At 43.6% G+C, this 27,259-nt stretch overlaps 1 protein-coding gene across 2 annotated transcripts; it reads left to right on the forward strand.

Moving 5' to 3' along the window:
- The first annotated feature begins 12,032 nt into the window (after window positions 1–12,032).
- UPB1 (beta-ureidopropionase 1) lies at window positions 12,033–27,036 on the forward strand. Of its 2 annotated transcripts, XM_068157250.1 has the most exons (10): window positions 12,033–12,155; window positions 12,872–13,043; window positions 14,526–14,613; window positions 15,396–15,490; window positions 16,884–17,045; window positions 20,102–20,271; window positions 22,693–22,774; window positions 23,579–23,621; window positions 24,743–24,897; window positions 26,777–27,036. In XM_068157250.1, the coding sequence occupies exons 1-10, from the start codon at window positions 12,055–12,057 to the stop codon at window positions 26,858–26,860; spliced, it is 1,152 nt and encodes a 383-aa protein (XP_068013351.1). In that variant the 5' UTR covers window positions 12,033–12,054; the 3' UTR covers window positions 26,861–27,036. The 2 variants fall into 2 exon arrangements, with proteins under 2 accessions (XP_068013351.1, XP_068013352.1); XM_068157251.1 differs by lacking the exons at window positions 12,033–12,155; window positions 12,872–13,043 and adding an exon at window positions 14,286–14,420.
- Window positions 27,037–27,259: the final 223 nt, after the last annotated feature.

The raw sequence follows: 27,259 nt of genomic DNA on the forward strand, positions 1-27,259 counted from the left end.
ACTCCTGTTCTACTCCTCACATTTTGGGGCTATCTTTTCCATATTATCTTATGTATCTGTTTGCTTTTTTTTTTTTTTGTTTCTCCAAAACATGGCCTTTCCAAAGTCCCAGATTTGGGCACCTAACTTAGTGTAATAATTCAGTAGCATTTCTCCCATAAGCGCAGTGTGTGTATCTGTGCCTCCGTTGCTCCTAATGACCACTGAGAGTCATTTTTACTTTTATTTTTGGTTGTTAAATGCCGACCGAAGCTTGGGCTGGAGGACGGGGAGCACTGAGAGCTCCCTCTGCTGTCCATGGACTTGCAGGTTCCCAAATAATTTAGCCCCTATTCCGATTAAATGTTGTGCCAAGGTGGAGATGGCGCTGGGAGCTGTTCAACCTAGAGATGACTGTAGAGGGCCCATAGCAAATACAGTTAGTGCTGCTGATTCCCAAGGCCCAGTGTATCTCACAGCACCCTGTGAGGAGCTCTGCTGGCTTCTGGGGTAATGTGGGCAAACCCTGTGAATGATCATCAGCTCAGGTTTGGATCCAGTGTAATAAACCACTGAGAAGGGTTGGTTACCCCTTGCAGTTCTGGTGTTCAGCAGAGGATGAAGATGGTGCTATGAAGTCAGTGGGAATGGGGTAACCACAAAGGATTTTCAAAAGCATTTAAGCAGCTAAAGAGCAAAAGTGCCTCTAAATTACTCTGAATGTTTGGCTTATTAAGGTTATTAGCCCAGGTCCTTATTTATCCTGGTGCAGCCTGGAGAGGTTCTGGCTAGTTGCACTGGACAGTGCCTTGCCAGAGCACTTGCTGCATGCTGGGTGACAGCTACTGCCTTTGCCTCGGGCAAGCCAGCATGGCCTCTCACTTCATGTGTAAGAGGCCACCTTTTCCTTTCAAAGGATCTTCTCCTTTGCTTGCTTTCTGGATGGTTTTCCCCAGCTTTGTCTCTACACACTCCACATTCTGGAGCTGTGCTCAGAAAGGCATTCCTGTGTTTCTCAGCTGCAACATAATTGATCCTTTGTTATGGTATTTCAGTAAGTTCCCCTGCAAGGTGAGTAACTCTGGTCAGGAACAACAAGACTTTCTGGCTCTGGCTGCTCACTGGCCTGACAACTTATAAAAGTGCTATTTTTCTTTACCTCAGTTAAACTGCTAACAGGTCCCAGCATGCACAGGATGTGGAGGCTCAGTAAACCCAAAGGGCTCATTGTTACACAAGGTAAGTCATCCTAAGTGGCTGGGCATTAGATGGTTTCCAATACTTCCATCTGTTGTTTGTCAGAGATCAGACAGTGAGGTGATGAGGCAGAACAGTCCATAGCATTAATGGAAAACACTGTGTTGAATTCTCTGTAAGGCCCCAAACAACCATTTCAGTGCTTCCTGTGCCTGGATGGTGCTGAACCTTCAGGGAGACTTTTTCTGTGGGTTAAATTGAGCTCTCTGCATTTAAGAAGGGAAATAGTATCATAGTATCATAGTATCAGTCAGGGTTGGAAGGGACTACAAGGATCATCTAGTTCCAACCCCCCTGCCATGGGCAGGGACACCCCACACTAGATCAGGCTGGCCAGAACCTCGTCCAGCCTGGTCTTAAACACCTCCAGGGACAGGGCCTCAACCACCTCCCTGGACAACCCATTCCAGGGCTTCACCACTCTCATGGGGAAGAACTTCCTCCTCACCTCCAGCCTGAATCTCCCCACCTCCAGCTTCATTCCATTCCCCCTAGTCCTATCACTACCTATAGTATCATAGTATCAGTCAGGGTTGGAAGGGACCACAAGGATCATCTAGTTCCAACCCCCCCCATGAGAGACAGGAGGAAGGAGTGGGATACAGAGGTCTGAACTGGGAAGGGGTTATTGGCTAAGAACATGAATATTTAATCTAATGCATAAGAAGAGGGAAAAGTGAAGAAAGGCCACAGGCATAGTAATTATTTGCAAAATGCACTGCATCATCTGTCCCTCTGCTCAGTTTTAGCCATTGTGTGGAGCAGGCAACAGTATGTGTGCATGCTGCCTCTATCCATCTTCATGAGAGCTGGGCTAAATTGCATACTATGTGCAGGCAACTCTTACACTGCTCCCAGCTTCTGTCCAGTAAGCTGTGGCTCCAGGATAACATTTGGAAGCTATGGGCAGGCAGAGGGTATTTTTATGCTGCTGCTTCTCTCACCTTTTCATTCTCTTAGTCTACTAAATCATGGTGTCATAAGTAAGCATTCTTCTAGGACTGGTAATTCAAGATCCTGGGACTCCACACCACCAGAGAATGGTTCTTTGTACCTGCAAGCAGTGAGGAATCCTTCCACTAAGATTCTGCTTCTAGCCCTGGGGAGAACTTCCGCATGGAGAGCTACAGTTTTGTGTACACAAAGCTTCCCAGGTAGTTTCTGAATGGTTTCTAAAGAGTGGAAAGTTACACTGTTAGAAGGAAGTTTTGAAGGCCTATCATAGTTAACACAAATGCAGCACATAAAGTGACCAAAGAAATGACCAGCAAATGTGAGAATGCACTGAATGCAAGTGAATCTCTTCAGTGTCACTGAGCACTGTGAGTGGCCAGCCTGACCAGTCACAGAGTTCAGTTGGGAAGGAGGGTCTAGGCTAGCAGTTTAAGGGACACTCTGCTGTCCCAGCTCTTTGACCCTGCATGCCCCAGTTATCCATCATGTTGCCCTGCCACACTCACTCATTCCCTGTGCTCCTCTTCCTCACACCTCTGGGTGGTCCCTGCCTTGCAGATGATCCATCCAGGGACCATGTCTTAGGTTTCTTTCCTCTTCACATGAGGCTAGGAATATTTGTTCCTCCACCAGTTCTTTCTGAGATCCTGCAAAAAATGTGGAGTGTGAGGTTAAATGGAGATCTCCAGGCATGCAAACGAAGGGGGCTAGGTATAGTCTCCAAACCCATTTTCTTCCAGTGTGTAAAAAGAAGGGTCCCTTGTTCAGGCTCTCTGGCCACAGCCAGTTCTGGTATTGTTGCAGTGAATTTGTGAATTATTCCTCTAGGAGATTCTACATAGCTTTGATGTAGGCTTATTTGTTTATGTGTGGGCTGCCTCCATTCCTAGCAGTGGTGCTTTCTCTCTCTCCTGTGCCCCCACTCCCCTGCTTCTACCCCTACCAACTATAAACTGCATCTTCTAAACAATCTTTGTTGACACAAGCCTTAGCTGGAGTTGCTGCAGGGGTTGGGAAGGCTCCTCAAGCAAGGAATGTTCAGTCCTTGGGGTCATGGAAACCAGCCAGGAATTTCTGGTCTCCCATTCCCAAGGGCTTGAGGAGCCTGCAGAGGAAAACCAAAGGTGACCATTTCCTCAGCTGAAATGTCATTGACCTGAATTGGAGATGTTTCCCAAGACTTTTTAAGCTCAAAAAAGCAGTTTTGGACATATGACTGTTATCTCAGTGGAAGAAATGATCATTCTGAATTCTAGACAATATGGGAAACGGTCATTTGAAAGAAGAAAGCATCAGGCCCTGTCTCTTTCCAAGCCTTCAGATCTTTTCCTAGAGCTTTTACTCTGTTCATTTGACCCACATGTGTGACTTGTTCAGTGCCAGAGCTGCATGTTGAACAGCCAGGTATAATTTCTTGCACGTATTGAACACAAAATATCAAGGCAGGCAAAAAACTATATGCCATATGATCAGTGAGTGTGTTACTCTGGAGGAGAAGGGAGGTGACAGTGGGACTAAAGCTGTCTCTTTTCTGTAAGGCTGATATCTTAACAGCTCTCATGGGAGGAAGGACATATTCAACCTAATAGGATAATGGAATAATAAGTTGAATATATCAGCTCTGACACAGACCAGCTGGTGGCTGTAGACACAAATAACCTAAGGAAAACAAATTTGAAATGCTTCAGGAAATGGCTATATGCATGCAGTGCAGGGAAGGGGGGCAGCAGGGTGCCTTGTGTGTAAAAGACAAAAGATAAAAGCCCCTCTCTTTGGCTGTGGGAGCAGTGTCTCACTCATTCCTGGAAAGGACTACATTCCATCCTTAATGATAGCTGGGACTATAAATTTAGCAGTCTTCTCCTCTGCACCCACAGGACTCTGCGCTGTGAAGCTGGACTAGAGGCCCAGTATGGAGTCCAGATGACAAACAGCAAAATCCTCAAAACCAAACAAAACCCCTCCTACAGTTACTGCTACAAATTTCCTGACAAATTACTGGTACAGGAACTATTGCTCAGCAGGAAAATTACCTCCACCAGCACATCCTCCCTGATCTCTTCACTGACTTCTTTCTCTTGCCTTTATGTTTCAAATCCATCTTTTCATCTTTGTCAAACAGTTTAGAATCCAATCTCCACAGACTGCTGCCCAGTAATGAAATGGTTATCAGGGATTTTTTTTATTCTTGTCTTTTTTTTCCTCTTCATAAAGTAGTCTTCATGTTTTGGAGCCTGGGTGGAAGGCAATTACTCGTTAGAACTTTGATTTCAGGCTTTCTGTGTTGTTCAGCACATGCAATTTCAGCTGCTCCATTCTATTCACATATGAATTATTTTCTCTGAACCTGTTAAAAACAGAGATGGATTTTTCTTTCTGAGAGGTCACATCCTGAGCTGGGGCACATCAAGCAAACCATGGCTGGTTGGTGGATGAATGCATAACCATAAAGGTAACAAGATTCCTCCAGTGCCTCTCTCAAGTCAAGGGTTATGTATTGTGTCTTCAAGCAACACACCATTCTGCACTGTGCTTAGAACCCATCTGGCCAGAGCTCGGTGTTTTGTGTGACCACCACAATAGATGACTCCAATTTTATTCTGCTGTGGCTAGGAACAACACGAGATGAAGGAATCAGCAAGTGAACTGCTAGGGATCCTCTGGAAGATGATAAAGACCTTGAAGAGGCACATCAGTGCTACCCTTCTGCCCTTGGTCACTGCAGATGTGTGTTGCCCTGCTGCACACACACTGTCTCCCTTTCCAGTGGCTTTAGCTTGAGTTGTTGCCAGCCAGCATGCAGCAGGATAGCAGAATGTGTGACACTTCGTAAACGCAGCTCCCTCCTCTGCCAGCAGCATGAGAGCAGCAAGTGTCACTGTCCTCTGCAAGAATGGCTTTGGTGAGAGGTACACTAATGAGACACACTCCACTGAGGAGTTATTTCTGGCCCAGACAGAGCTGGAAGGAAGTCAGCATTACACACAGACACTCTTTGGCCTGGGAAGGTCTGAGAACCCTTTAAATATTTGGCTCAGAAATGGCTCTCTTCCTTTTATCTGGGAGATTTTTGTGTTCCTGTTAAGTTAATTAAACTTCTGTTTTGTCTTCCTCATGCCCTTTTGCCAGCATCTAGCCTTTTCATGAAGACACCAGTTCAACAACCAGCATTATAATGTCAAGCATGGGTTACTGCTGTTTGTTCACCAAGTGCAGCTGCAACCATCTGCCCAATTTCATGTGTTGCTGTGAGCCAGAGATACAGCCTGAACTACACAGATGTGCTGCTGAGGCTTCAGTATCCTCTCCAAGAGCTGCCCATGAGGGATGGCACACTTTCTCAATCTCCCACTTCTCTGGAAAGAGGGCTTGTTTGCACTGGATTGCAGGGGAATCTGCAGCACAGGTGAACCATCGCTTCTGGTCGTCACCTTGACACCCTGGCTTTGGCAGAAGTGTGTGTTACTCAGAGAGAAATTCTGAAGTGGAGCAAATGGGTTTGAAGAAAAGTCTCCAGGCTGGGTGTCCATGTAAGACTCTGTGGATAACCCTCCTGAATGCCTGAAATCTTGAGGGGCTGTGTTCCTGAGTATGCACCAACTCGGTGGACAAATTCATCTGAAGGCTTGAAGCCCCTTTCCTGTTTGTGAACACAAAGTTGTTCTCCCACATCATGTTGCAGATCTCACAGACACTGACTTTTTTCTTCTCTGCCACCCCAGTCACACTACAGCCCTAGTTCTGGTCTGTGGAAACCATGAGTTGAATAGCTATGGTGAGAGACTAAAGGGGAAGAATTTTACCATGGAGAATGTTCTCTTTGGGCCAGTTCATGACATCTACTGCAGGTCCTTTTCTGATGGTGCCTCTGTGTAGAGACCTAACAGGTTTTCCATAATAATCCTGGTGGTGGGATGGGTCTCATCTTCTGTGAGAGACAAGCTCTGTTGTAATTTCTTGGTTCATAGCTTGACTGCCTTCCCAGCAATGCAAGATGTTGACTGTCAGTGGATGTTGTTATTCCTTTTGTGCTGCCAAGTGTGAAACAAAAGATTAATGCAGCCCTTTATTGACTGCTGTGTGCAGGCTTTGACCTGCCTGAGGAGTATTCAGTGCCTATCCTCAAAGTTACCCACTGGACATTCAGTTCAGTGGCCTGGCTGCAGAAACAAACCTCTTCAACCTCCTCCTTCGGTTGCTTTGAGTAGCACCAAACCCAACCCACACAACTGTGAGCCAGAGTAGCACACTGAATCATGTAATACCAAGTGGCCAAGCTGCTAACCAAAGCTGCTTGGCCTCGTCTAGAAAATAATAGGGTCTGAGCCATCTAATAAGCTTGCTTCAAACAATTACAGCTTTTTAAATTCATTTTTCAGTGCCTTTTTTTTGTCCTTTTCCCCTCCTTACAGGAAATGTAAGGCTCCTGTATCCTGCATTTGGTTTTTAACTTGGATGGCTCTGAGGTAGCTTTTGGAGGTTACTTTGGAGTCACATCCTTGATAGAGGGCTAAATGACTGAAAATTGCCCTTTTCCCAGTTTCAAGTAATTCACATTCCTTTCTGTAACTCCTCATTATGAACTCTACCAATGCTCTTCCTAAGTGCATGGAATTCACATAGAGCTTCCACCCAGATGGGAATAAATCAAGGTTTTAGGATATCATCTGATAAGTTCAAGACTATCTTTCTCAAACCCAGATTATTCAATCCCAAATTAGACATCTGCTGATTCCATTCTTTAACAATATTCCTGTCAGGAACCTGGCACTACAGAAACATCATGTCCCAGACCCTGCTTCATCTCCAGCAATTACACTTTGAAATAGCTGATTTCTGCAAGGATGGAAACAAAAGATCTCTCTCCTACTATGAGGGGAAGGGCATCTTCCTCTTCTCAGCTTATACCTAAAAATCATTCATTTTGGTGTAGCCTAATACCATCTTTGATGAAGGATGAGAACATTCTATTTATGGTAGATGCTTCAAGACCGGGCTTCCTGAGCCCGTGGAAAACAAAGGTGCCAGATTTTATTCTTTTGTTCTTTTAATAAACTGCTCGTGAGAGTCATCCCCTCCCCTCCTTTCCTGCTGCTTTACTTGCATTCTCACATGCTCAGTGTTTTTTTCTCTTCTGTCTTTGTTCCAGTTTATCAGCAATTTACACACAGTTGTTTCCCAGACCCCCTTATTTCAACAGCAAAAATAACAGTGACCTTTTGAGGCCAGGAGCAATTGCGGCAGCAGTAATTTAGCAGAAAGTTACGGTAATGAACAAGAATGCTGCTCTTAAATGTGACATCATTCAATGTGCTTGATGAGTCTTTAGTACTTTAATGCACTTCCTGTGCACCATCAGATAGCCATAGTCCAAGGAAGAATGAAGTTTTTAATTGGCAGAAGTGGTCTATTTGTGAAGCTCTTCTGGTTTCAAGATACATTTTCAGGTGTGATTTAGTCAAAGCTAGCCAGGAGAATATTGTCAGCTAGAAAGATAACTGTGAATAACAGAAGGACTCTTCCAAACGTACCTGAACTATCTGAAAACTGAGAGCTGGGCTTTTCCTGTGGGAGGAAGGGGAAGGTGTCTGAAAACCTACATTTCATTCCCCAGACCAGGCTTGAGTCTGGGGAGGGACTGTTTCGGTCCCAGGCATGCCTGAGAGCAGACGAAACGCATTGTCAACAATAAACTTCCTCAGTTTTCAGCCACTTCCCCTCACCCAACCTTCAGAACAGCAGGAAGCCAAGAGTAGGTGACACAAAGCCAGCTACACAAGGTTTAGAATTTGGACCTCCTGTTCTATTGGTGATTGTACCTGTGGCTTTTTCAGAGTCCATGGGAAAGGCAGGGAATCTAAATGCAGATCAGAACTTTCCATCCATATCAAAATCCTAAACATCGCTTTGGCTTAACGTTATGGGGACAGACCCATTTCTGAAAGATTTAAGCAGAATTAGGAATGCAGCTCTTTGTAGCCATTGTAAAGGTAAAAACAACCCCAAAACCTCAAACCCCAAGAACCCCAGGAGGTCATGGTACAAAGGAGTGATTTCAAACCACAGAATGTTGGGTTTCCTGCATCACAGCTCCGTTAAAGCTCATTTGTCTCTGTGTAGAGAGCAAAGCAGGACAGAAAGGAAGTTTATCAGCTGTCTTCCTTCTTTCAGCTGTGTGTTAAGTAGCACGAACTAGTGTTTTTTCTTCTGCCTATACTTTAGACCTGTTTCTTCCCTTCCAACCTTTATTATGCTAATTACCCTTCACTGCCTGTCTCTTATACTTGAAATGTTTTGAGTCAGGTGTACTCCAAGAGAATTGTTTTATAAGCCCCTGTGAAGCAAGGGAATCTGTATTTGGAGAGAAACAATCACAGAATCACACAATGGTAGGGGTTGGAAGGGACCTCCAGAGACCACCCAGTCCAACCCCCCTGCCAGAGCAGGGTCACTCAGGGCGAGTCACACAGGAACACATCCAGGTGGGTTTGGAAAGTCTCTAAGAGAAGAAGACTCCATAACATCTTTGGGCAGCCTGCTCCAGCGCTCTGCCACCCTCATAGCAAGGAAGTGTCTCCCCACGCTGAGCTGCAACCTCCTTTGTTCTAGCTTGTACCTGTTGCCCCTTGTCCTATCACTGGGGAACACCAAAAAGAGCCTGACACCTTCATCTTGAGACTCGCCCCTCAGATATTTATAGAGGTTGATAAGATCTATTCTGCAGTACAATTCAGTACTGTATTTTGTGGCCACTGGAAAAGGACAGTGTAGAAGGTCATATTAAAGAGTGTTGCAGAATCTAGAAAGCAAGTTGAGTCAGAGCATAAACATATTACGTGGCCATGCAGGACACATCTGGGTCCACATCCACCTAAATCCCTTGATGGGTGTTAGTAAGAAGAGTGTGACCCTGAGTGTCATGTGAGATAGTTATTGCATTAAGAACACAAGTTACTAACTTAGCTACTCTGCAGAACTCTCTGTGACCTGTTTAAGGGGGAGCAGGGGAGAAGAAAGCATCTGGAAACGTGATTTGTATGATAGTAGCAGAGTTTGTGAGCAGCTGGGTGTTTCAGAGAGCGTAGGTACATGCTACTAACTCAGGGAGGAAAGACAGAAATGTTGCTTGCAGCCCTGCCAACCAGCTCTGATACGTGATGCTGTTCAGCCTCTGCGCCTATCCTGGGTCACAGTGGAAAGACTTTGTTTGTTTGTTTAAATATTTTCTTGGGTCTTTCCCAATTTTAGGCTGAACTCTAAATACTTGGCTCTTAAACCCATTCTCCAGGCTGCTTCTGACTAATGCCAGGATGCTATTGTAGGGTTTTACAGGAACTCTTGGGACCACTCTTGCAGCAGAGTGTGGGGACTGGTATTACCAGACCCCAGGATTAGCTCTAAGATGGCAGCTGTGCAGCACAGGGCTTCAGCACAGAAGCACACAAGACCTGCTTTCTGTGCAGATTACTGTGTGGTCCTGACTTCTATATCTGACTTTCTGGACCACCCTGACTGAGGGCAGTAGAGATGAAAAGCATGCACACTTCAGAACTGTTTTGTAGGAGTTTTCCCTTCTTTTAAAGAGCTTTTGTTCCTTAAAATACTTATTTTCCTCTAAGCCAATTACTACAGCCTGAGTTCATATTGAAAGGTTCAGCTCTTGCCAAAAATGTAGTCCAGGTGATGCAAAACTTGGAAGAATTTTAAATACAGAGGTCTGGAGAAGTCAAAACCAGAACTAGGATCTGGATTCAAGCATCATACTTAACAGATAATTGCAATGACTACAGTGGAACATTCAGACTTAAAGCCAAGCTCTCTAATATGCTTTGTCTGGGACATGGAAGGCATCTTCCTTTATTAGGTTACTTTCCTGCGCAGCATTAACATTTCGTGCTTTGAAGGCTTATTGTGTTGGCTGGAGTTATACGTTTAGGTACACGCAGTCCCTATGGAATAGCCCCATCTCCTTTCATCCTTATTAGTAATTCTGGGCTTGTCATTTCCTATTCAGGCAGCCTGGCCCTCCCTGCCTTGTTGCAGGGTGGTTGATACGGTGCACAGGAAATGTACTGTTTTTTTCAGGTCTTGACTGCTTGTGAGTATTCTTTTCAGGGGCTTCATTTTTATTGCCGTGAGGTCCATTTCCTACATGTAGTACAATTAGTAAATTACAAATAAACAAGGCACCAATAGAGAAGTCAGTGAAAGTTCACACTAAGAATAGAAGCTTGAAGAGAAAAGTTCAGTTATGTGACCTTCTTCAGGAGCTGCTTGTGAAATAGACCTGCTGTTTTTCCCTTTAATTTGCAGTCCAGGGAAAGGGAGGGGAGGGGAATGACTGCTAAGGTTTTCAAGCTCTTGGTCATGAACAAGGAGATGTTTCACTGCTAAGCACAGAGCAAATACTTACACATTGTACCAGCTATCCAGACCTCTTAAAAGATCCTTCCTTTCAAATGGGGGGGGGCTTTTTCCTTCTCCTTCATATTCACCTTTATTTTGCTTTATAAGTACTCTTTCACCTCTACTTTTTGAAAAGCCTTGGAAAATTCACCCAAAGACTTGAGGATTTTCCTCACTGCTGTCTACAGGAGCTGGTTTCCTCTTTAGGAGCTACTCTTCAGAGTTCCTGCCAGTAACAGAGTGTGGTGCAGGTGGTGCACAGAGCACCACTGCAACCCTTTGGGGTAAAAGGCATGGATCAGAGCAAAAGACGTGCATATCTCAAAATGCCTTGATAAAACCAAACACTCCCTGGCCACTTTCCATTTGAAGTTAAACATTAGACACTCTTTCTGGTTTTTTTTTTTTGTTTGGTGGTGGGTTTTTTTTTTAGTTTTATTTTTTGTTGTTGGGGTTTGTTTTGTTTGTGAGTGTTGTTGTTGTTGTTTTTAAGTTTAGCCTAAAAGGCTTAATATTGACCTCAAAACACCTGACAACTGTGAATGCTGGGAGCTGAATATTGTTACATAGTCCAGGAGATAGCTAAAGCAGTGCTTCAAGTCGAGTGTGAGGTCTTTAGAGATGTGTGGCCACTCCTGGACTTGGTGCTTGGTTTAGACGAACAAAAAAAAGCCATCAGGCTGTGCATTCCAGTTGCACTTTGAAGCAGAGTGGGAATAACAGTGGGAATAACAGTGGGAATAACAGTGGGAATAACAGTGGGAATAACAGTGGGAATAACTGGTTTAAGCAGGTGTCCTTCGGGACCTGCTGATGGAAACAGCACTTTTTTGTTGGTCCCAGATCAAGGTCTTGAATCGTGTAATCCTTTGTGTGACATTAACTTTGGCTGTGGGGCTGCTTTCCAGTTATTTTGGGTCTCAAACCACGCTGAAGACAAAAGAATTTGTTATTGCTTGCTCCTGCTCAGAGACTTAGTGCAAGGAAAACGAACACGCACGTTGCTGTGAAACCCACTGCCATTTGGTGACCTGTCTGGAAGCCTTTTGTTGAAGGGTATCATTACAAAGAGCTCCTAAAGATGCTCCGCTGCGAAACGAGTGGTTTCTGAGGCTGAAGCGTTGGTGCGGAAGCGGTAAGTAGCCTGGAATGGCCGCATCCATGCCTCTCTAACTCTTTGGGGCATCTCGGGGTTAGCCACCGCTGTTCGTGGTGCACAGCCCAAGCAGCCCCGCGGCAACCGAAAGGAACCGGCCCTGCGGCCGCGGCCCACGGCTCTCAGTCTTCGTGGCCCGGGGCGAGACGGTTCGCGGCCCCTTGGCGGAGCCAGGGCTGATCCGCGCCCGCCAAAACTGCTCTGAGGCGAGAGGGGCGGGGCGCGCGTGAGGTAAAGGTCGCGGGGGCGCGCGCCGGGCTGCCTGCGCGCGGCGGTTGGGCTGGTGTTGCGGAGGCTGCTTCATGGCGGGAGCCCTGGAGTCGCTTGAGTCGTGCCTAGAGCGGCACATCCCGCCCGAGGAGCTCGCTGAAGTGAAGCGGATCCTCTACGGGGGTGACGCAAGGTGTGCTGCCAGGGCGGGCTCGTTCTCTTCTCTTCCCCGCTGGACGGGTAGAGGGGTACCGTGACCTGCCCCGTCCCATCTCCCTCCTGGGCTTCGTGCCCGGGAGTGAGGGCGAAGGAGTCTGTTTGAGGACAGGTGCACAGGACACAGGGCTGGGCTGAAAGGAAACAAAGGGTAGATCCTGCGGTGCTTGTGGTACTGTGGTGAGGTTGAGTTGTGGTGAGATAGATGGGTTAGTTTGGAGGGAATCCAGGTTTGGGGAGCAGGATGCTACAGAGGACCACTAGGAAGGTGTCTGACTGCAATGAAGGACTTCAGTTGGTGGGTTTTTTGGGGGGGGGGGATGGGGGGACTGGGCTGGGCTTTGAGATGAGCAAGCTGGAAAAGCGAGGATCTAATGTGAGGAAAAATATACTAGAGGGAAAGTGTTTGTAATCTGGGGGCAGCAGATGGAAGTTTGCACATCTGTGCACCTTGGTTTCCTACGAACTGTCTGGAAACCACGCTTGGGAAGGAGGACACTGAGAGTCCGCAGCCATGGAGAGGAGCAGTGAGGTTTGCCCATGACCTGCCTGCTGCCTGGCTCTGCCCTTGTCTCATGGTTGTGTGGGGGGCTGTGGGGCGGACAGTATTTGTCATCCCTTTGGTCCACTGCATTCAGGGCAGGGAAGAGCAACGTTTCATCTTGGCATTTGTTTTTTTCTTGTTCAATCCAGAAAACTTCATTTGCCACCTGCAGCTCAATCAGCAGCTCAGGAAAGAGGTTTTGAGCTGCAGGGCTATGGATTTGACGCTGCTCCTGAGCAACTGAGAAGGCCACGTATTGTTCGAGTAGGACTGATACAAAACAGAATTCCACTTCCCACAGACACAGCTGTGGCAGTGCAGGTACACAGACTGGGATCTGGGCTGCTGGTGTGCAATTCCACTTCTGTTGGATTGAGGAATAACATGCTCCAGCTGTGGATGTTAGACTCCTTCATGAAATCTCTGCTGGTTGTCAGGCAGTGTAGGATCTGTCAGTATCTGAAGACAGCACACTGTAAGGAATTCAGATAGCACATCCAATTTTATTAGTTCTCAGATCTGGTGTGTCGTGTTTGCCTATGAATTGCTCAATCTCTCTGCACTTTTTCCAAAGGTAAATATTTAGACACTGGTTTTGTGAGTAGAAATCCTTTGCCTCTGAACTGAAACAGAAAAGAATTTCCTCAAAATCAAGAGAGATGGCAACTCATGGAAATCACAGGTGCAGTTCCTGTTTTAAATGAGACATATTCCATTATAGGAAAATCCATTAGACTAAACACAGATGAATAAAGCTATGTTTATTATTCTATGTACAGCAGTAAACTGAATCTTAGTACCAGGTGACCAGCATCTCCTGATGTGTTGGAGCACTAAGGTGACATGTATAGAAGCAGTGTCTTAAAAATAGCTTTAAAATAAAGTAAAAGGAAAAAAAAAAACCCACATGTATGAAATCTTCTGGGGTGGTAGTTTCATACAGTGACAGGACAAAACATTTCTGAGGTAAGTGGTTTTGAAAAGATTTCATGGCACAGATGAAAGTAGTTCAGTCTGTGGATCAAGTTTGTGGATTCATTGTAGCATCTGCTCAAAAGACTACCAGTTATGATTGATTTTACCTCTATAAATAACTATTCCTGTTCATTAGTGTGCAGTTGAGTTTGTAGGTCACTGTTAATTCATGGCCTTTCTTTTTTATTGCCATCTGAAAGCATCAATACACAGCACTACACACATGCTTATCTTTAAGTAGAATACTTCAGGAAAAAACCTACTTTGAATCAGTGTTTTTTACTAGTTAATAAATGCTTTGGTGTTTTGTTTTTCTTTCCCATGGTAATAATCTACTGAGCTCTTTGGTCAGAGGGATTTGGGAAAGAGTTCTTGGTTAATGACTTCTAGAGAGTGTCCAAGTTCCATGTGTGTGAGCAGCCCTGGGAGATAACCATGAACATAGACAGGCCTTACCCTCCTCTTTTAAGATTCTGAGTACTTTGAAGTCATGCTTACTTCACATCTGTAGGTTGTTTGCCATGAGGAGCAAAATGATAAATGATGAATTTTGCTGATTGTTAGGACTTCTAGCTATTTGCAAGCTATTTAAATGCTGTAACCATGGAGTTTGGATTCATTAGATTGCCTTCTCTATTTTCAGCTTTGAAAGTCTGTGTTGAACTCTTTCTATTGTTGATGCTCAGGAACGATAACTTCTTGAGTTGTTCCCATGAACTAAGGGTAGGACAAGATAAATTTGATGTCAACAGTGCTTGTAAATGCAGGCTATTGATATACAAGAACAAGCAAGTAGCTTTCTTATAGCCTGACACTTCTCACAATCAGGTGGCTGCACTGCACAAACGCATTGAGGAAATCGTGGAAGTAGCTGCACTATGTGGGGTCAACATAGTTTGTTTCCAGGAGGCTTGGAGTGAGTATTTTTCTGTGGTTCCTTCTGTGTTGTCAGGGTCAGTGTCTTTGCATTTTAACAAGTATCCTGCACTACAAGTACCTGAAGGGGTCCTCGAAAAAAAGCTAGGGAGGGACTATTGACAAAGGCATGTAGCATTAGGACAAGGAACAATGGCTTCAAAGTAGAGAAGATTTAGATTGGACATTAGAAAGTTCTCTGAGGGTGGTGGAACACTGGAACAGGTTGCCCAGGGAGGTAGTTGAAGCCACATCAGTCAAGGTCAGGCTTGATGGGGGTCTGAGCAATCTGATCTAGTTGGAGATGTCCCTTCTTACTGTGGGGGGCTGCACGAGATTACCTTTAAAGGTCCCTTGCAACCCAGCATGATTTTTCCCCTCCTAAAGCTATGGGGTTTTTTTTTCTGGACAGACATTAAATTTAAAAAGTCTAATTTGACTTCAAATTGAGTCCTTGAGGCTTAATAGAGGCAAGAACCAAAGTGAAGGCCTGTGAACTGTTTATGAGAACAGGTTATTCACAGAAACCAGTGCACCAGTGGATGGGGTGTGTTTTGTGTGACTTCACCAAGTTCATTCTTTCTGTTCTGCTTTGCTCTGGGTGGACCCAAAACTCCTCACCTTTGCTAAAAATGTTGTAAAATAACCTTTGCCTTTTGAAATGGAAAGCAGTTGAATCGTTCTTAAGTGTTTCATCTTGTGTCCATGTCCATGCAAACAGTGTGTGTTTCTTGAGTGACATGAATATTCTTGCACATTTTGTCTTGCACTGATGTTTTCCAGCCATGCCCTTTGCATTTTGTACAAGAGAGAAGCTTCCTTGGACTGAATTTGCTGAGTCAGCAGAGAATGGGCCAACAACAAAATTCTGTCAGGAGGTAAAAAACCCAACCAAGTGAAAAAACCCTGATTCAGCCTCCAAGTCCAGCCCATAACAGTCACTGATTAGCATGGATCTCTTTTGTGTACTGGTCTTTCACCACTGAGAAAATGGAAATAATGACTAACAAATGTTCATCTTGGTTGATAAATAATGCAGTAGCAAGAAAAGTAGAAACAAGACAACAACATCTACGCTCAATCTTTTATCGTTTTTAACTCCTTTGTGTTTGTAGGCTGCCTTTTGCTCTGGGAGGCACAGGAAACTGCCCATTTAATTAGTCCTCAATTTTGCACATGAGGAATGGTTCTTCATACAAGTTCCAAAGGTGTTTCTTGCCTAGAACAGCTGACCACTACACAAAGCTTGCACAAAGGTGTGAGAAGAATAGCTAGTGTTGTCTGAACAGGGAACACTGCCACAAATCTCTTGCATCTGCCTCTGAATTGACACAAAATGTAGAGGGCTTTTTGTGGGCCCAAGGAGATTTGTTCTTGTCTGGCTTTTGGTTTTTTCACAGACTTGATTTCAAGGGTGGCAGAGTTTATTTTTTGCTTTCTGACAACTTCCTTTTTTTTTTTAATAAGGAATTTAGATTGCTTTCTTTTGCAGGTGATTGAAGCAACAAAAGCTTTTGTAGGCAGAAGAATATCTTTAGTCTATTCTAGGGCAAGTATGTGTTGCTTCTCACTATGGAATAAGTGACACTATGGAAGTTTGGGGACATAAAGTGATTTGGAGGGAAGGACAAAGTGCTAGTAAAGTTGCAGTTAGGATGTTGCTGTATTTCCCACTCACAGCTATGTTATTTAACATAATTTATTATGCTTAGTACATTATTTTGCATAGTACATATATAATTACTATATTAGTTTCATTAGTAGTAGTATATAATATTTAGTATTAGCTCCCCTATTGCTATTTTAGACTTTTGCTTCCCCCCCAACCCCCCTGTTTATGTCTTTAACTAATTTCCAGCTATCTGTGGTGTCTTCCACTGTGGTATACCACTTGTGTGGTACACAAGTACCACACTTGTGTGGTATACCAGGATGGAAAAATGGGATGGGATTTATCATCTCTTATACCTGTGCGTAGGTAGAAGTCAGCTTTGCAGACTAAGCACTGCTGTGAGGATACCTTGTCTTGTTGGTGCATTGCATCCCTAGATGAAGGAAGGATTCAGGCAGAAGACTCTGTGATGTATCCATCTTTGATGAAGAAATTGGTCCTGTGGGCATGCCAGTGTAGGTTAAGCATTAGCCCTTGACAGCAGTCAAAGTAATATACCAGATTTGGTTTTTTTTTTAAATCTTTCTTTATGCATAAAAAATGTGCAAATAATCACTGTAGGCTTGTGTATGATAGAAGAATTGTGTCCATTCCTGTAGCTGGCAAAGAAATACAGCATGGTTGTGGTATCTCCCATCCTGGAGCGAGATGAAATACATGGAGGAACTCTGTGGAATACTGCTGTGGTCATTTCTAATTCTGGAGCTGTCCTTGGCAAAAGCAGGAAAAATCATATTCCAAGGGTTGGAGATTTCAATGAGGTAAGACACAGTATTGTGGTTATCAAGGTAGTCTTGCCTTGCAGCTCTGCATGTGTTGTATCAGAGTCCCATTGGCAGGAAATGTGATATTCCTCTAGAAAATGTGGCTCTATGAGTGTCAAATCAGGGTGGTGTTTTTCTCAGGTGAAACAGAGTGATGGCTCTTACTAAACAAGTAACACTGAGTCTTTGTCCTGTACTCTTCCTTGATCTGGTGGAAACTACAGAAGTCTTTTAAAACAAAGTTCTTCCAGTCACAGATGTGTTCTGATAGTTGTGCATGATTGGCTTTGATAGTTCTTGCATGTGTGCATGCTGAGCTGATTTGAATTCGGAGGGCAAACGTTTCATGCTTTAGGTGTGCACATTATTTATGGTCTTGATCTCTGTTTCTCTGTGAGGTTGTCTTGGGAATGGCAGTTCTTCTGCTTATGTTTCTTTGAGCAGAATCCCTTAATTCATTATGCTTCTGACTGTTTTATGACATCTTGTGTTTACTGACTACATAAACTCTACTGAAGCCCCCAGCAGTTTTTAGGCTGTCTTCCAGAATCAGCTTCAGAAACTGAACTGGCAGTAAAGGCAACATCAGAAGAAAGCTGGTAGATCTGAAATGTGTTTATCCATCCATAGAGTTATCACAAGCAGAAAGATCAGGCTTAAAAATTAACCAAAGTCTAAAAATACATTGTCTTACCTAACTCAATCTCTCCTTGCCAGCTAAAGCAAGTCATTAACAGAGGCTGCTATACACCTGCAGTTGCTTTTGTTCTTGTCCAAATGCTCCAGTCACTAAACTGAGACTTCAGAATGCAAACTGCTTCTTTTGTTAATTGTAAAAAGTTAGGGTTTTTTTGTTTCTGTTTTGAAACTTTATGTTGAGAGACCTCTGAAAGTTTTGACCTGGGCTCCCAGACCTGATCAGACTGGTTTGGTTTTTTTTCCAGAAGAGGCTGTTAAAAGGTTTCTTCTACACAATGGATTTCTGGCACAGGCCTGTCAGCCACCAGTGTTGACTTTTATCTTTAGCAATTATTTTGATACTTACTATTACTTCATCAGAGCTGTCTTTTAGGTAGCAAACCAGTAATTTAACAAACCCTTACAAAACACAAGCACTAAGAAAAAGGAATTTTGGTTGCTTTCCACACTCTTCATTTGCTCCTTGTGTAATGAACCAGAAGAGAAATTCCTGTTACTTGTGCTAAAATGTCTTGTATTTCAGTTTTCCAGACTGTGTTTTGTGGAACTTCAACAAAAACTTCTTGTTTCCAGCTATGAAACTGTAAAGAAAGGCACCTAAAAAAAAACCCAAAAGTTTGCTTTTCCACATAAAGTATGAAGAGTTTCATTAAGAGTTTTAAATCACTCCTTAAAGGAGTTAGTTCCTCTAATCCTAAATGCCAGAATTAGCACAAAACAATCTATTCATATAATCTTGCAGTTAGATTGTAGTGATATGACATTTCTTCTTGTACCTATCTCATTAGAGAAGCAAGTAATGTTTACTCACAGCAGCACTGTCTTTTTAGCTGGTTTTGTTAGCAAAGCATTAATTCCACTCTGAGCTGAGCAGTTTTGATAGAGGAACTTTAGAACTCATCAAGACTACAGGGGAAGATTATGCTCATTTCTGTTACTTCAACGTTGTTTTCTTTATCAACAAAGATAACCCCCAAGGAAGCGTTGGATTTGAAATTATTTATTGTGGGTTGTCTCTGTAGAGCACATAGGGAAAGGAGCCTTGTTAAAAATCATCCTGGTTGAATCAGTGAGAACTAAATGGAAGGGGGAAATAGACTGGTCTGTAACCTATTCAGCCTTGTGTGGGAGGGCATATAAATAAACAAAAATCAATCCTTCTTGAGACATCACAGTTTGTTGCTGTGGAGATGATTGTGACCTCTGGTGAGGAAGAAAGAAATAAGAACTGATGAATTCCCTGAAGCAACAGCATTCTTGTTTTTCTTCTTTTGCAATAAAGGAAAACTGAGAACAGAAGGAAAAAAAAAAAAAAAAAAGGAAATCTATTCAATCATTGGAATTGTTTTGCCAAAGGATTGTGTGAGTGCCCACCATGTGGTGTGCTCTCTACAGACATGAAAGGAGATAAAATTAGTACCCAAGGGACTAGGTAATTTCATAAGACCTGGTAATAAATAAGAAACATGAGATGTCACTTTTTCCTGGGCATACTGAACCTCTGGTCTGCCTTCAGAAGATGATCCCCTTGTGTCTTATCAGTACCATTCTCCTACACTTTGTTGAGGCCCTAGCTGTAACTGTGCCTGCTTTAGGCCTGATGTGGTTCAGCTTTCTTCAAGACCAGCGTCAGTGGTTGTTAGAATGGACAGTTTCAGTAACAAGGGAATTATTTAACAACACACCTTTCTTGTGAGGCAGGCCCCATCAGGTCAGCCTGGTGGATTGTAGAGCTTGCTTTTTGCCTCTGAGACCATCACAGAAGGTACTAGTAGGAGTAAGTGGCCTCTTTTGATAACTGTTAACAGTGCTCTGTTCTTCACTAGTGCCTTTTACCAGTGCTTTTCTGATTGTTCAGAAATACTTGGTACGACAAAAGTTTGCTGCATATGCTTGAAGGGATAGTTGGCTCCAATTTCAGATATTCTTCTAGCAGTCATAAAATTACTGCAGGTCATTACATAAGAGGTGAATGTAAAGGAGCTCTGTGTTCTCTAATATTCATCATCTCTCTAATGAGAAAGAAAGTACTGAGAGGTGCCTACAGTTGGGCAATTTGTGGCACTCTCTAGCTTCTGTAGAAGTTTCTAGCATTAACAGAAGTGTTTGTGTCAAAGTCAGATGGTGCTTGGGGTGTAGTGTGAGGGAAGAGAAACAGGGGCTTGAATGTGATCTGTGCAGCCCAAGAGAGCCATTTTTTGCTCTATAATTAAGTGTCCTCGCTCATAGTCTCATGACTCAAAGCTGGTAATCAGATTGGGAAGAGTCAAAGCACTGTTAGAGATATTCCTTTTTTGCCTTTTTTAGAAGTCTGCATTTGTGATGTATTGTTTGGTTGGTTTGTCTGTTTGTAGTCTACTTACTACATGGAAGGCAACACAGGGCACCCAGTGTTTCAGACCCAGTTTGGAACAATTGCTGTGAACATCTGCTATGGGCGCCATCACCCTCTCAACTGGCTCATGTTTAGCATGAATGGAGCAGAGATCATCTTCAACCCCTCAGCCACCATTGGAACGCTCAGGTAATGCTTTCTGGGCCAGCTCCATCTGGAGTTTTGGGGTGCCAGTCTGCTCAGAGGCACTAATTCTCTTCCAGAACTTCAGTTGTACGTCTGCAGGTCTTTTGTCTCAGAGTTAAGCAGCATCCAGCTGGTGTTCTGAGAATTCATTTAGATTATCTGTGTAATATTTTTGCTTTCTGCCAGGCAGTAGGAATTTAAGTTCAGGCTTAGCTTGTCTGCTTGCATCCTCTGCCTGGGGCCAGTAAGTGTGGTATCCAATTGCAGTTTTCAGAGCCAAACTCAGAAGCCCTTTTCTCAGACCCATGTTGGGTTTTTTCAACTGTTGCCAATTTTGTGATTATCAAGCCTCTTGAACCAGACTGAACCAGTGTGAACTGTTTCCCTTGAGATTAATCTTCTGGAGATTGACATTAATTGCACCCTACTGACTTGATTTCCCAAAAAAAAAGAAAAAAGAAAGAAAGAAAACCATCTCAGTGAGCTAAAAAAATAACTTCTCAGCTAGCACACAGTGATTAATTTGTGGAGCAGATCTTGAATATTCGTTGCCTTTGTGTTATCAGCAGTAGTCCCATTTTAGTATAATAACCTTTGAATGTGCTGTGCTTCCAGAGCATTGACTGACACAGGCTGTGTATTGCTGGGGATGCTAAAAGTTTGTGCAAAATCACTGCATGGGGCTGGCTTTAAGTAGAAACTTTGTAGAAATGGTTTCAGTGGTTCTTTGCACCACTCTTGTGAAAGTCACCATGCTTTCCTTCCATTCTCTCTGTCTTCTGGTCTATGCAGTACTGCTCAGTACTTTCAGATTCCAGATTCAGCTATTTGTAAATTGAGGTGTGGGGTTCCAGAATCACAGAATCCTAGAATGGCTCAGGTTGGAAGGGACCTCAGAGATCATCTACTCCAAACTCCCTGCCATGGGCAGGGACGCCTCTCAACTAGGCTTGGCTGCTCAAGGCCACATCTACCCTGGCCTTGAACACCCCCAGCAGGAGGCATCCACAACTTCCCTGGGCAGCCTGTTACACCCTCATACTGAAGAACTTCTTCCTAAGCTCCAGTCTAACCCTGCTCTCCCTCAGCATCAAAATGTTCCCTCTTGTCTTTATTGCTAGACACCCTGGGCGTACAGGACATTGGAAGAGTTCAAAATGTAAGAGGAAGAGAATTCTTGTAATTTTCTGTTTATTCAGGATTCTCTTTACCTCTTTGATGTAAATTTGGAGGGTTTCTGTCTCTCTAACAAGGTCCAAAAATATTCCATCTTTGTGGCTGAACATCTAGAAAATTCTGAGGACATTGAGCATTCAGGGTAGAATTGATGAAAGGCGGATCAGAGATGTGTGATTTTCATACCCACAGGCAGTTGGGAGGCAGAGAGCCTTGTAATTACAAACCTGGAAAGTGGAACTGGAGGTGCAGTGTTTTGTCCCTTAGTAGCTTTTGGTATAAAAGAATTTAGGTTGGGTAGTGTTGGAAAATGTCCTTTGAAAAGAGATGATGCTTTGGGGGCATTTCTGTTACTTCTAGAATAACATTGGTGGTGTTTGGCCACTTCCAGCCTGTGAATAGGAGAGCAAAGAGAGATCACCCTCTCATCACACAGCACTGCATTGGTGCTCTGGGTGCTTCATGCCCTACTCATTATTGGCTTTCACTTGATTGTTTTTAAGCATATAATTTTTATTGCAGGAAGAGGACTCTTGAGGCTCATGTGAAAACTGTCTCTGGGGTTGCTTCTTGGCAGCAGCCTTTTTTTTCCTGCCTCTCTTCTGTGAAATTGTAATTTGCTGGAGCTTCTCAATAAAATCACTTTTTCTTAGAAGAGGTGGCTGCCAGGCTCGAAGGAAATGAAAAAAGACACAATAAACCAGGTCCTTTCAATCAGTCCAGTAACTCTCTCTTAGGATTCTTGAGTCTGACTGGGAGATTGATGAGTCAGATGCTGGTAACCTTGTGGTGGCACTCAGAATCTGGCAGGTACGTGCTGTCACAGGGGTGTACCTATTGTATCACCTTTGTTTTGGAGCTCTCAGTACTTACAGACCTCCTGTTAACTAGGCTGATCCCTGGGTATCAGACTACTTAATAAAAAGACAAATGCCAGAATTGAAATCTCCTTTTGACATTTAGAGGCTTGTAGAAGAGAAGGAATTTTGTATTCCTCATTTCTTAGTTCTTCATGTTATGTAAATTTAGTGACTTGCTGAACTGATAATTCCTGGGAAGCTATGGGGATGCTTTTGTTAACTATGGTTTTCTTTTCCATCAACCCACCATGGCAAAGTGGTGGGCTGCAAAGTGCAGCAGCTAACTGACTTCTTTCATAGAAAAGGTACAATTGTGAGGCAGTCACCACCTAACAGTAGCTCTGAAGTGGACACGTAGTGACTACCTGCCTCCTCTTGTGTACTGCAGCGAGGCGCTGTGGCCAATTGAAGCCAGAAATGCTGCCATAGCCAATCACTGCTTCACCTGCCCCATCAACAGGGTGGGAACGGTAAGTATCTGCCCTGGGCTGGGTCACTCCATAACTGCATGCTGCTGAGCTGCGCCAGAGTGCACAGATTCCTCTATGCTGTAACTATTCTATTAGTGCTCTGAGGATGGGTAGTGGTACAGGGGTGAAGAGCTGCCTAGTTAGCAGCCAACTTTTAGTGGCAGCTGCTGCCTGCTCTGCAATTGCTCCCTGTAATGAGCAGCCATTCTGTTGTTCTTTCTCTTGGTTTCTCTGGTGAAATCAGTATTCTCCTAGCCAAAATGACTGAAAATGAAATACATCCTCAAGTCAGTGATACACAGTTGGTTGCTGTTGTACAGATACTACCTTTTCCTGGACACTGAAATTCTGTAATGGAAAGTAATTTTGCACAGAGCAGATGGCTCTTCCCTTCACATTAGTTCAAATACATGACGTGTGTGCTGTTCTAAGGTGCCCTGCAAACACCCAGACCTGTTCTGGTCACTATGGGAACACATTTGCCTTGGTGTGTGATCTGCAAAGATGTGTTTGGTTAAATGTCTCCTCCTTTGCCTCTTCCCTTAGCCTTGTGAAACTGATAGGAGGCATGTTTCCCAATGTGTGTCAACAACTGGCAGTGATACAACGAGATCTTGTTTTCAAGCTCATCTATCACAAAAGCTAGGCCCCTCTGATGACTCCCTTTAAGCAGTGCTGATCATACGCCAGAAAAAAACCTCAGTGGGTTTAGATAAACTTCCCTGCTGAACGCTGGAGACTAGCAAGGGTTTATTGAATGAAGTGGAAGGATGCTGCCACCTATGGATTCCTTTTGTTTCACAGGAATACTTCAGAAATGCCTTTACTTCTGGAGATGGTAGAAAAGGTATGTTCAGGAATCACATTCAGTGCTTGCTAATAGTTAATAACTATAAAGTCTGAAGAAACAGCAGCTCTCCTGCAAATGTCCCTCCCAGACCAGCTACGGTAGCAAGCAACTGCCCTACTTAAGCCTGCTGGTTTGTAAGCTGGAGATAAGAAGCACTTTCTATTAAAGATGGTGATATCACCATATATGATCACCAAAGTTCGTACCTGAGGTTTCTGTCATACTTGCAGAGGAATAAGAGTCTGGGAGGCAATGCAGTATAGTAGGACTGGAAGGCAGAAACCCCACAGATTAGCCAAGGTTGTTAATGCATCTGCGATGGTTTGTGTGCGGGTTTCAGATGGTTGACAGTAACAGCCCTGCCTGAATCCCCAGCCAAGCCATTTTGCCCTGTTGCACAGATTTGCTGGATGCTAAAAAAAAGAATGCTCTAAGAGGAGCAGGAGATTTGCTTGTGTGGACTTCACTTGTGTGTCAAAACACTGTAATTTGTCCTATGACAATGATGACTGCCTCTGGCTTCCTGTGGAGTGGGCCTGAGCCTTTTTTTAGCTGGCTTTGGAGCCAAGTGTTTGTAGCAGCTGCATGGAAAAGGACAGCGGTATCCATTGCTTAGTAGTACAACAGATGTGGCTAATTTTTGGCACAACTCAGAGCTGTGCAATGCAAAGTAAGGTTATTCTTTTTTATCTTTCTCCCATTCCTCAAATCCCAGTGTTTGCACCTCTGAGCTTGTATTGATGATTGAATGGGTGCACCTCTGTCAGCTGTTTGGGAAGGGTGTGATTTGACAGTTAGAATTTGGGTTTTGTTTAATTTAGAGTTTAAACAACAAGAGCAAAGCCTTTACTTCAGAGACTTACTCATGGGAAAGCATAATTCTGCGGTGTTTAAAAGGCAGTGTAGTGAGTTCTTTCCTGTTAATTCAGTGCACGTGGAAGTTGCACTGTGCATGGTCAAAACTGCAGCTGCCCTAGGATCCTGCTGGGACTCCTCAGAACGTTAGTTGTGCTTTATCACGGAGAGCAAGAAACCATAAGAAGCTTTATAGGATGCTGCATGTTAAGTTGTTGACTTATTGGTAGATACCTTACATGCTTTTAAAAAATCTCTTTAAGCACACCATGACTTGGGCCATTTTTATGGCTCAAGTTACGTAGCTGCACCAGATGGCAGCAGGACCCCAGGGCTCTCTCGCACTCAGGATGGACTTCTGGTGGTAGAGATGGATCTGAATCTCTGCAGGCAAGTCAGTGACAAGTGGAATTTTAAGGTAAGCATGCTTATAAAGAAACAGATTTGCATACAGTACTAGAACAAACAAGCTTTCAAATGATCTTACAGTCTTATAGGAGTTAAAAAGCAGTTTCGGATCTTTTTAATAGTTCAATAGTTCATTTAAGCTTTGGACTGATTTCACAGGATGTTCAGGGGGCCAGAGGCACAACTGGAATCTGAAAAGGACTAGCCAAATGCAGGGAAACTAGGCCAGTCTTTTGATGGAAAAACTCAGCCCTTGAGGACCAAGTGTGGATTGCCAGGAGCTCTGAGCATTGCTAGGGGGAAGTGTGTGCCATTGGTGTTTGTCAGTGAGCTGAGCTGGGCCTTGGATCTGATCTATTGTAGCTAATTTTTTATGTTCACATAGGCTTTACTTGTCAGTTTGGGTGAAGCTTTTGTGAATCTGAAAGGCTAACTCTTTGAAACTTTAATTGAAACATAGGCATTTCTTGGCTAGACCTTAATTTCTTTGCTAATGCTGCCAATTCATGTACAGGGACTAAAGACAAAAAGTAATTTCAGGTCATCTTCTTGACAGAATTTCATTTGCTGTGGTGAGTCTGGTGGTTGACATAAGGGAATGAAATAGTTCTGAGAGATTCCCAGGTTTTTTTTAAGCCAGGCAGGATTTAATTTTGCTTTGCCACAGAAGTCTGAGGCCCTTACTGTGGGGTAGAGCTTTAGCATGTCAGGAAGCACGTGGAGCATTGCTTATATAGCTGAATAGGGCTATCTGAACAAAAGCAATTGTATTGATTAAGAAAAACAAACAGTAAAAGTAAAGCCTTTTAACTGTTTTGTATGGCATTGCTGATTATTTGTTGTTGTTGCCTTTCAGTCTTGTGCTTTTTCAGCACCTTGGTCTTGTGTTGCTGCTGTGGCTTGCTATTGTTGGTGTTTTGGCACACAAGGCACAGCTGTGGTTTTTGTTTGTCACAGGGGAGATCTATTTCCTTTTCCTCTCATTTGGGACCAAGACAGAGGTAGTTCTTGATATGAGGGGGATGAGGAAGTATGAGGTCATCCTTTAGCCAGCACAGAAAAGCCTTGCTAGCAAGTAGGAACCTATTTAATCTGCTCTGGTTTGCATTCAGTGATGCCTGAAGGGGATGTTAAGTAGAATGGCTTTGCTAAGCTTACAGCAGCAAAACAGTTAATCAAATTGTCCTCTTTACACTCTGGCAAAAAAAAGTAAGTCATCAACCCTCTCTGTGCACTTCAGAAGAGGATATTAGACCTACATCAGGTGCTGATTGCCACCTCTCAGCTTACTGTGCCGCCAAAGCAATGATAATATTTCATATCTAATGAATAAAGCAAGAGCAACCCAAATACCAGCAGTGCTCATTGCAAACCTATTGCTGGCAGCAGGGTTCAACTTGTCAAGGACTTAACAGGAAGACATAATTACAGATACAAGACATAATTACAGATAGACTTCTTTGCCTTCCCTGACATAACTTAAAGGAGTGTTAGTGATGCCTGAGAAAGTTAAGTCCACCTTTAACATTTACTGTCAGCTAGCCAGGATACCCAAAGCAGCCTGAAGTAATTTGTCAGTAGGCAGGGCTGTCAGTGAAGGAGAGCTGCAGAGCAGGAAGGTGTTGAGTTTAAGAGTTGTGCTCTTTAGTGTGGCAGTACCCCTCTTGTGTTTTGTGGGTAGAAGTACAACTTTAGGCAACACACTGCCAGTTCTGGATAAAAGTTTGTGCTGAGGCACTGGAGGCCTTGCATTTTGTATGAATTGTGGTGTTGCTGTTTGGAGCAGTTCAATAATGTCATGAAAAAAGGGTGAATAGAAATCTTGTCTACCGAAATACTTCCAGAGCTTGCCAAAAGAACTGAAGCTTTGATGTTTTTTTCTTTTCCAGATGACTGGTAGGTATGAGATGTATGCAGACAAGCTCGCTGAAGCAGTCCAGCCTTATTTTGTACCCAATATAATCAAAGAGTAAGAGAGAGCTCATGGCAATCAAATGCTAGGTGACAGATTGAGGTGCTGCTGGCTTCACCTTGCAATCACAACAATCACAAATTGTTACTCTAATGTTGTCAGTTAAATTTCCTCTGCAACCAACTTTTAAATAAAAGGCTTCAAAACTGTGTTAAGTAAAAATAGCTTTCAAAATGGCTTCTTGGGTGTGGTTGTTGTCATTTACACCGAGTCCAAACCTTTGTTCCTTACTAGAAATCTGTCTGGTAGGAATACATTGATATAAAATGGTGATGCTGCCCAGTTGTGTAGGGATGAGGTCAGGAAGGGAAGGGCACAGCTGGAGCTGAACTTAGCAAAGGATGTTGAAGAGTAACAAGAAGGGTTCTACAGGTGTGGCAATGAAAAAAGGGAAGTTGGA

The sequence above is a fragment of the Melanerpes formicivorus genome, unplaced genomic scaffold (assembly GCF_026170545.1).
Source record: "Melanerpes formicivorus ecotype bairdi unplaced genomic scaffold, bMelFor1.0.p_v2 SCAF_36, whole genome shotgun sequence".
Lineage (NCBI taxonomy): Eukaryota > Metazoa > Chordata > Aves > Piciformes > Picidae > Melanerpes > Melanerpes formicivorus.

Coding starts and splice junctions, on each gene's coding strand:
- UPB1 (XM_068157250.1), top strand. CDS start 12,055: ATGGCGGGAGCCCTGGAGTCGCTTGAGTCGTGCCTAGAGCGGCACATC. Junction 23,622..24,742: donor TTCTGGAGATGGTAGAAAAG/GTATGTTCAGGA, acceptor AATCTCTTTAAG/CACACCATGACTTGGGCCAT. Junction 24,898..26,776: donor GTGACAAGTGGAATTTTAAG/GTAAGCATGCTT, acceptor TTTCTTTTCCAG/ATGACTGGTAGGTATGAGAT.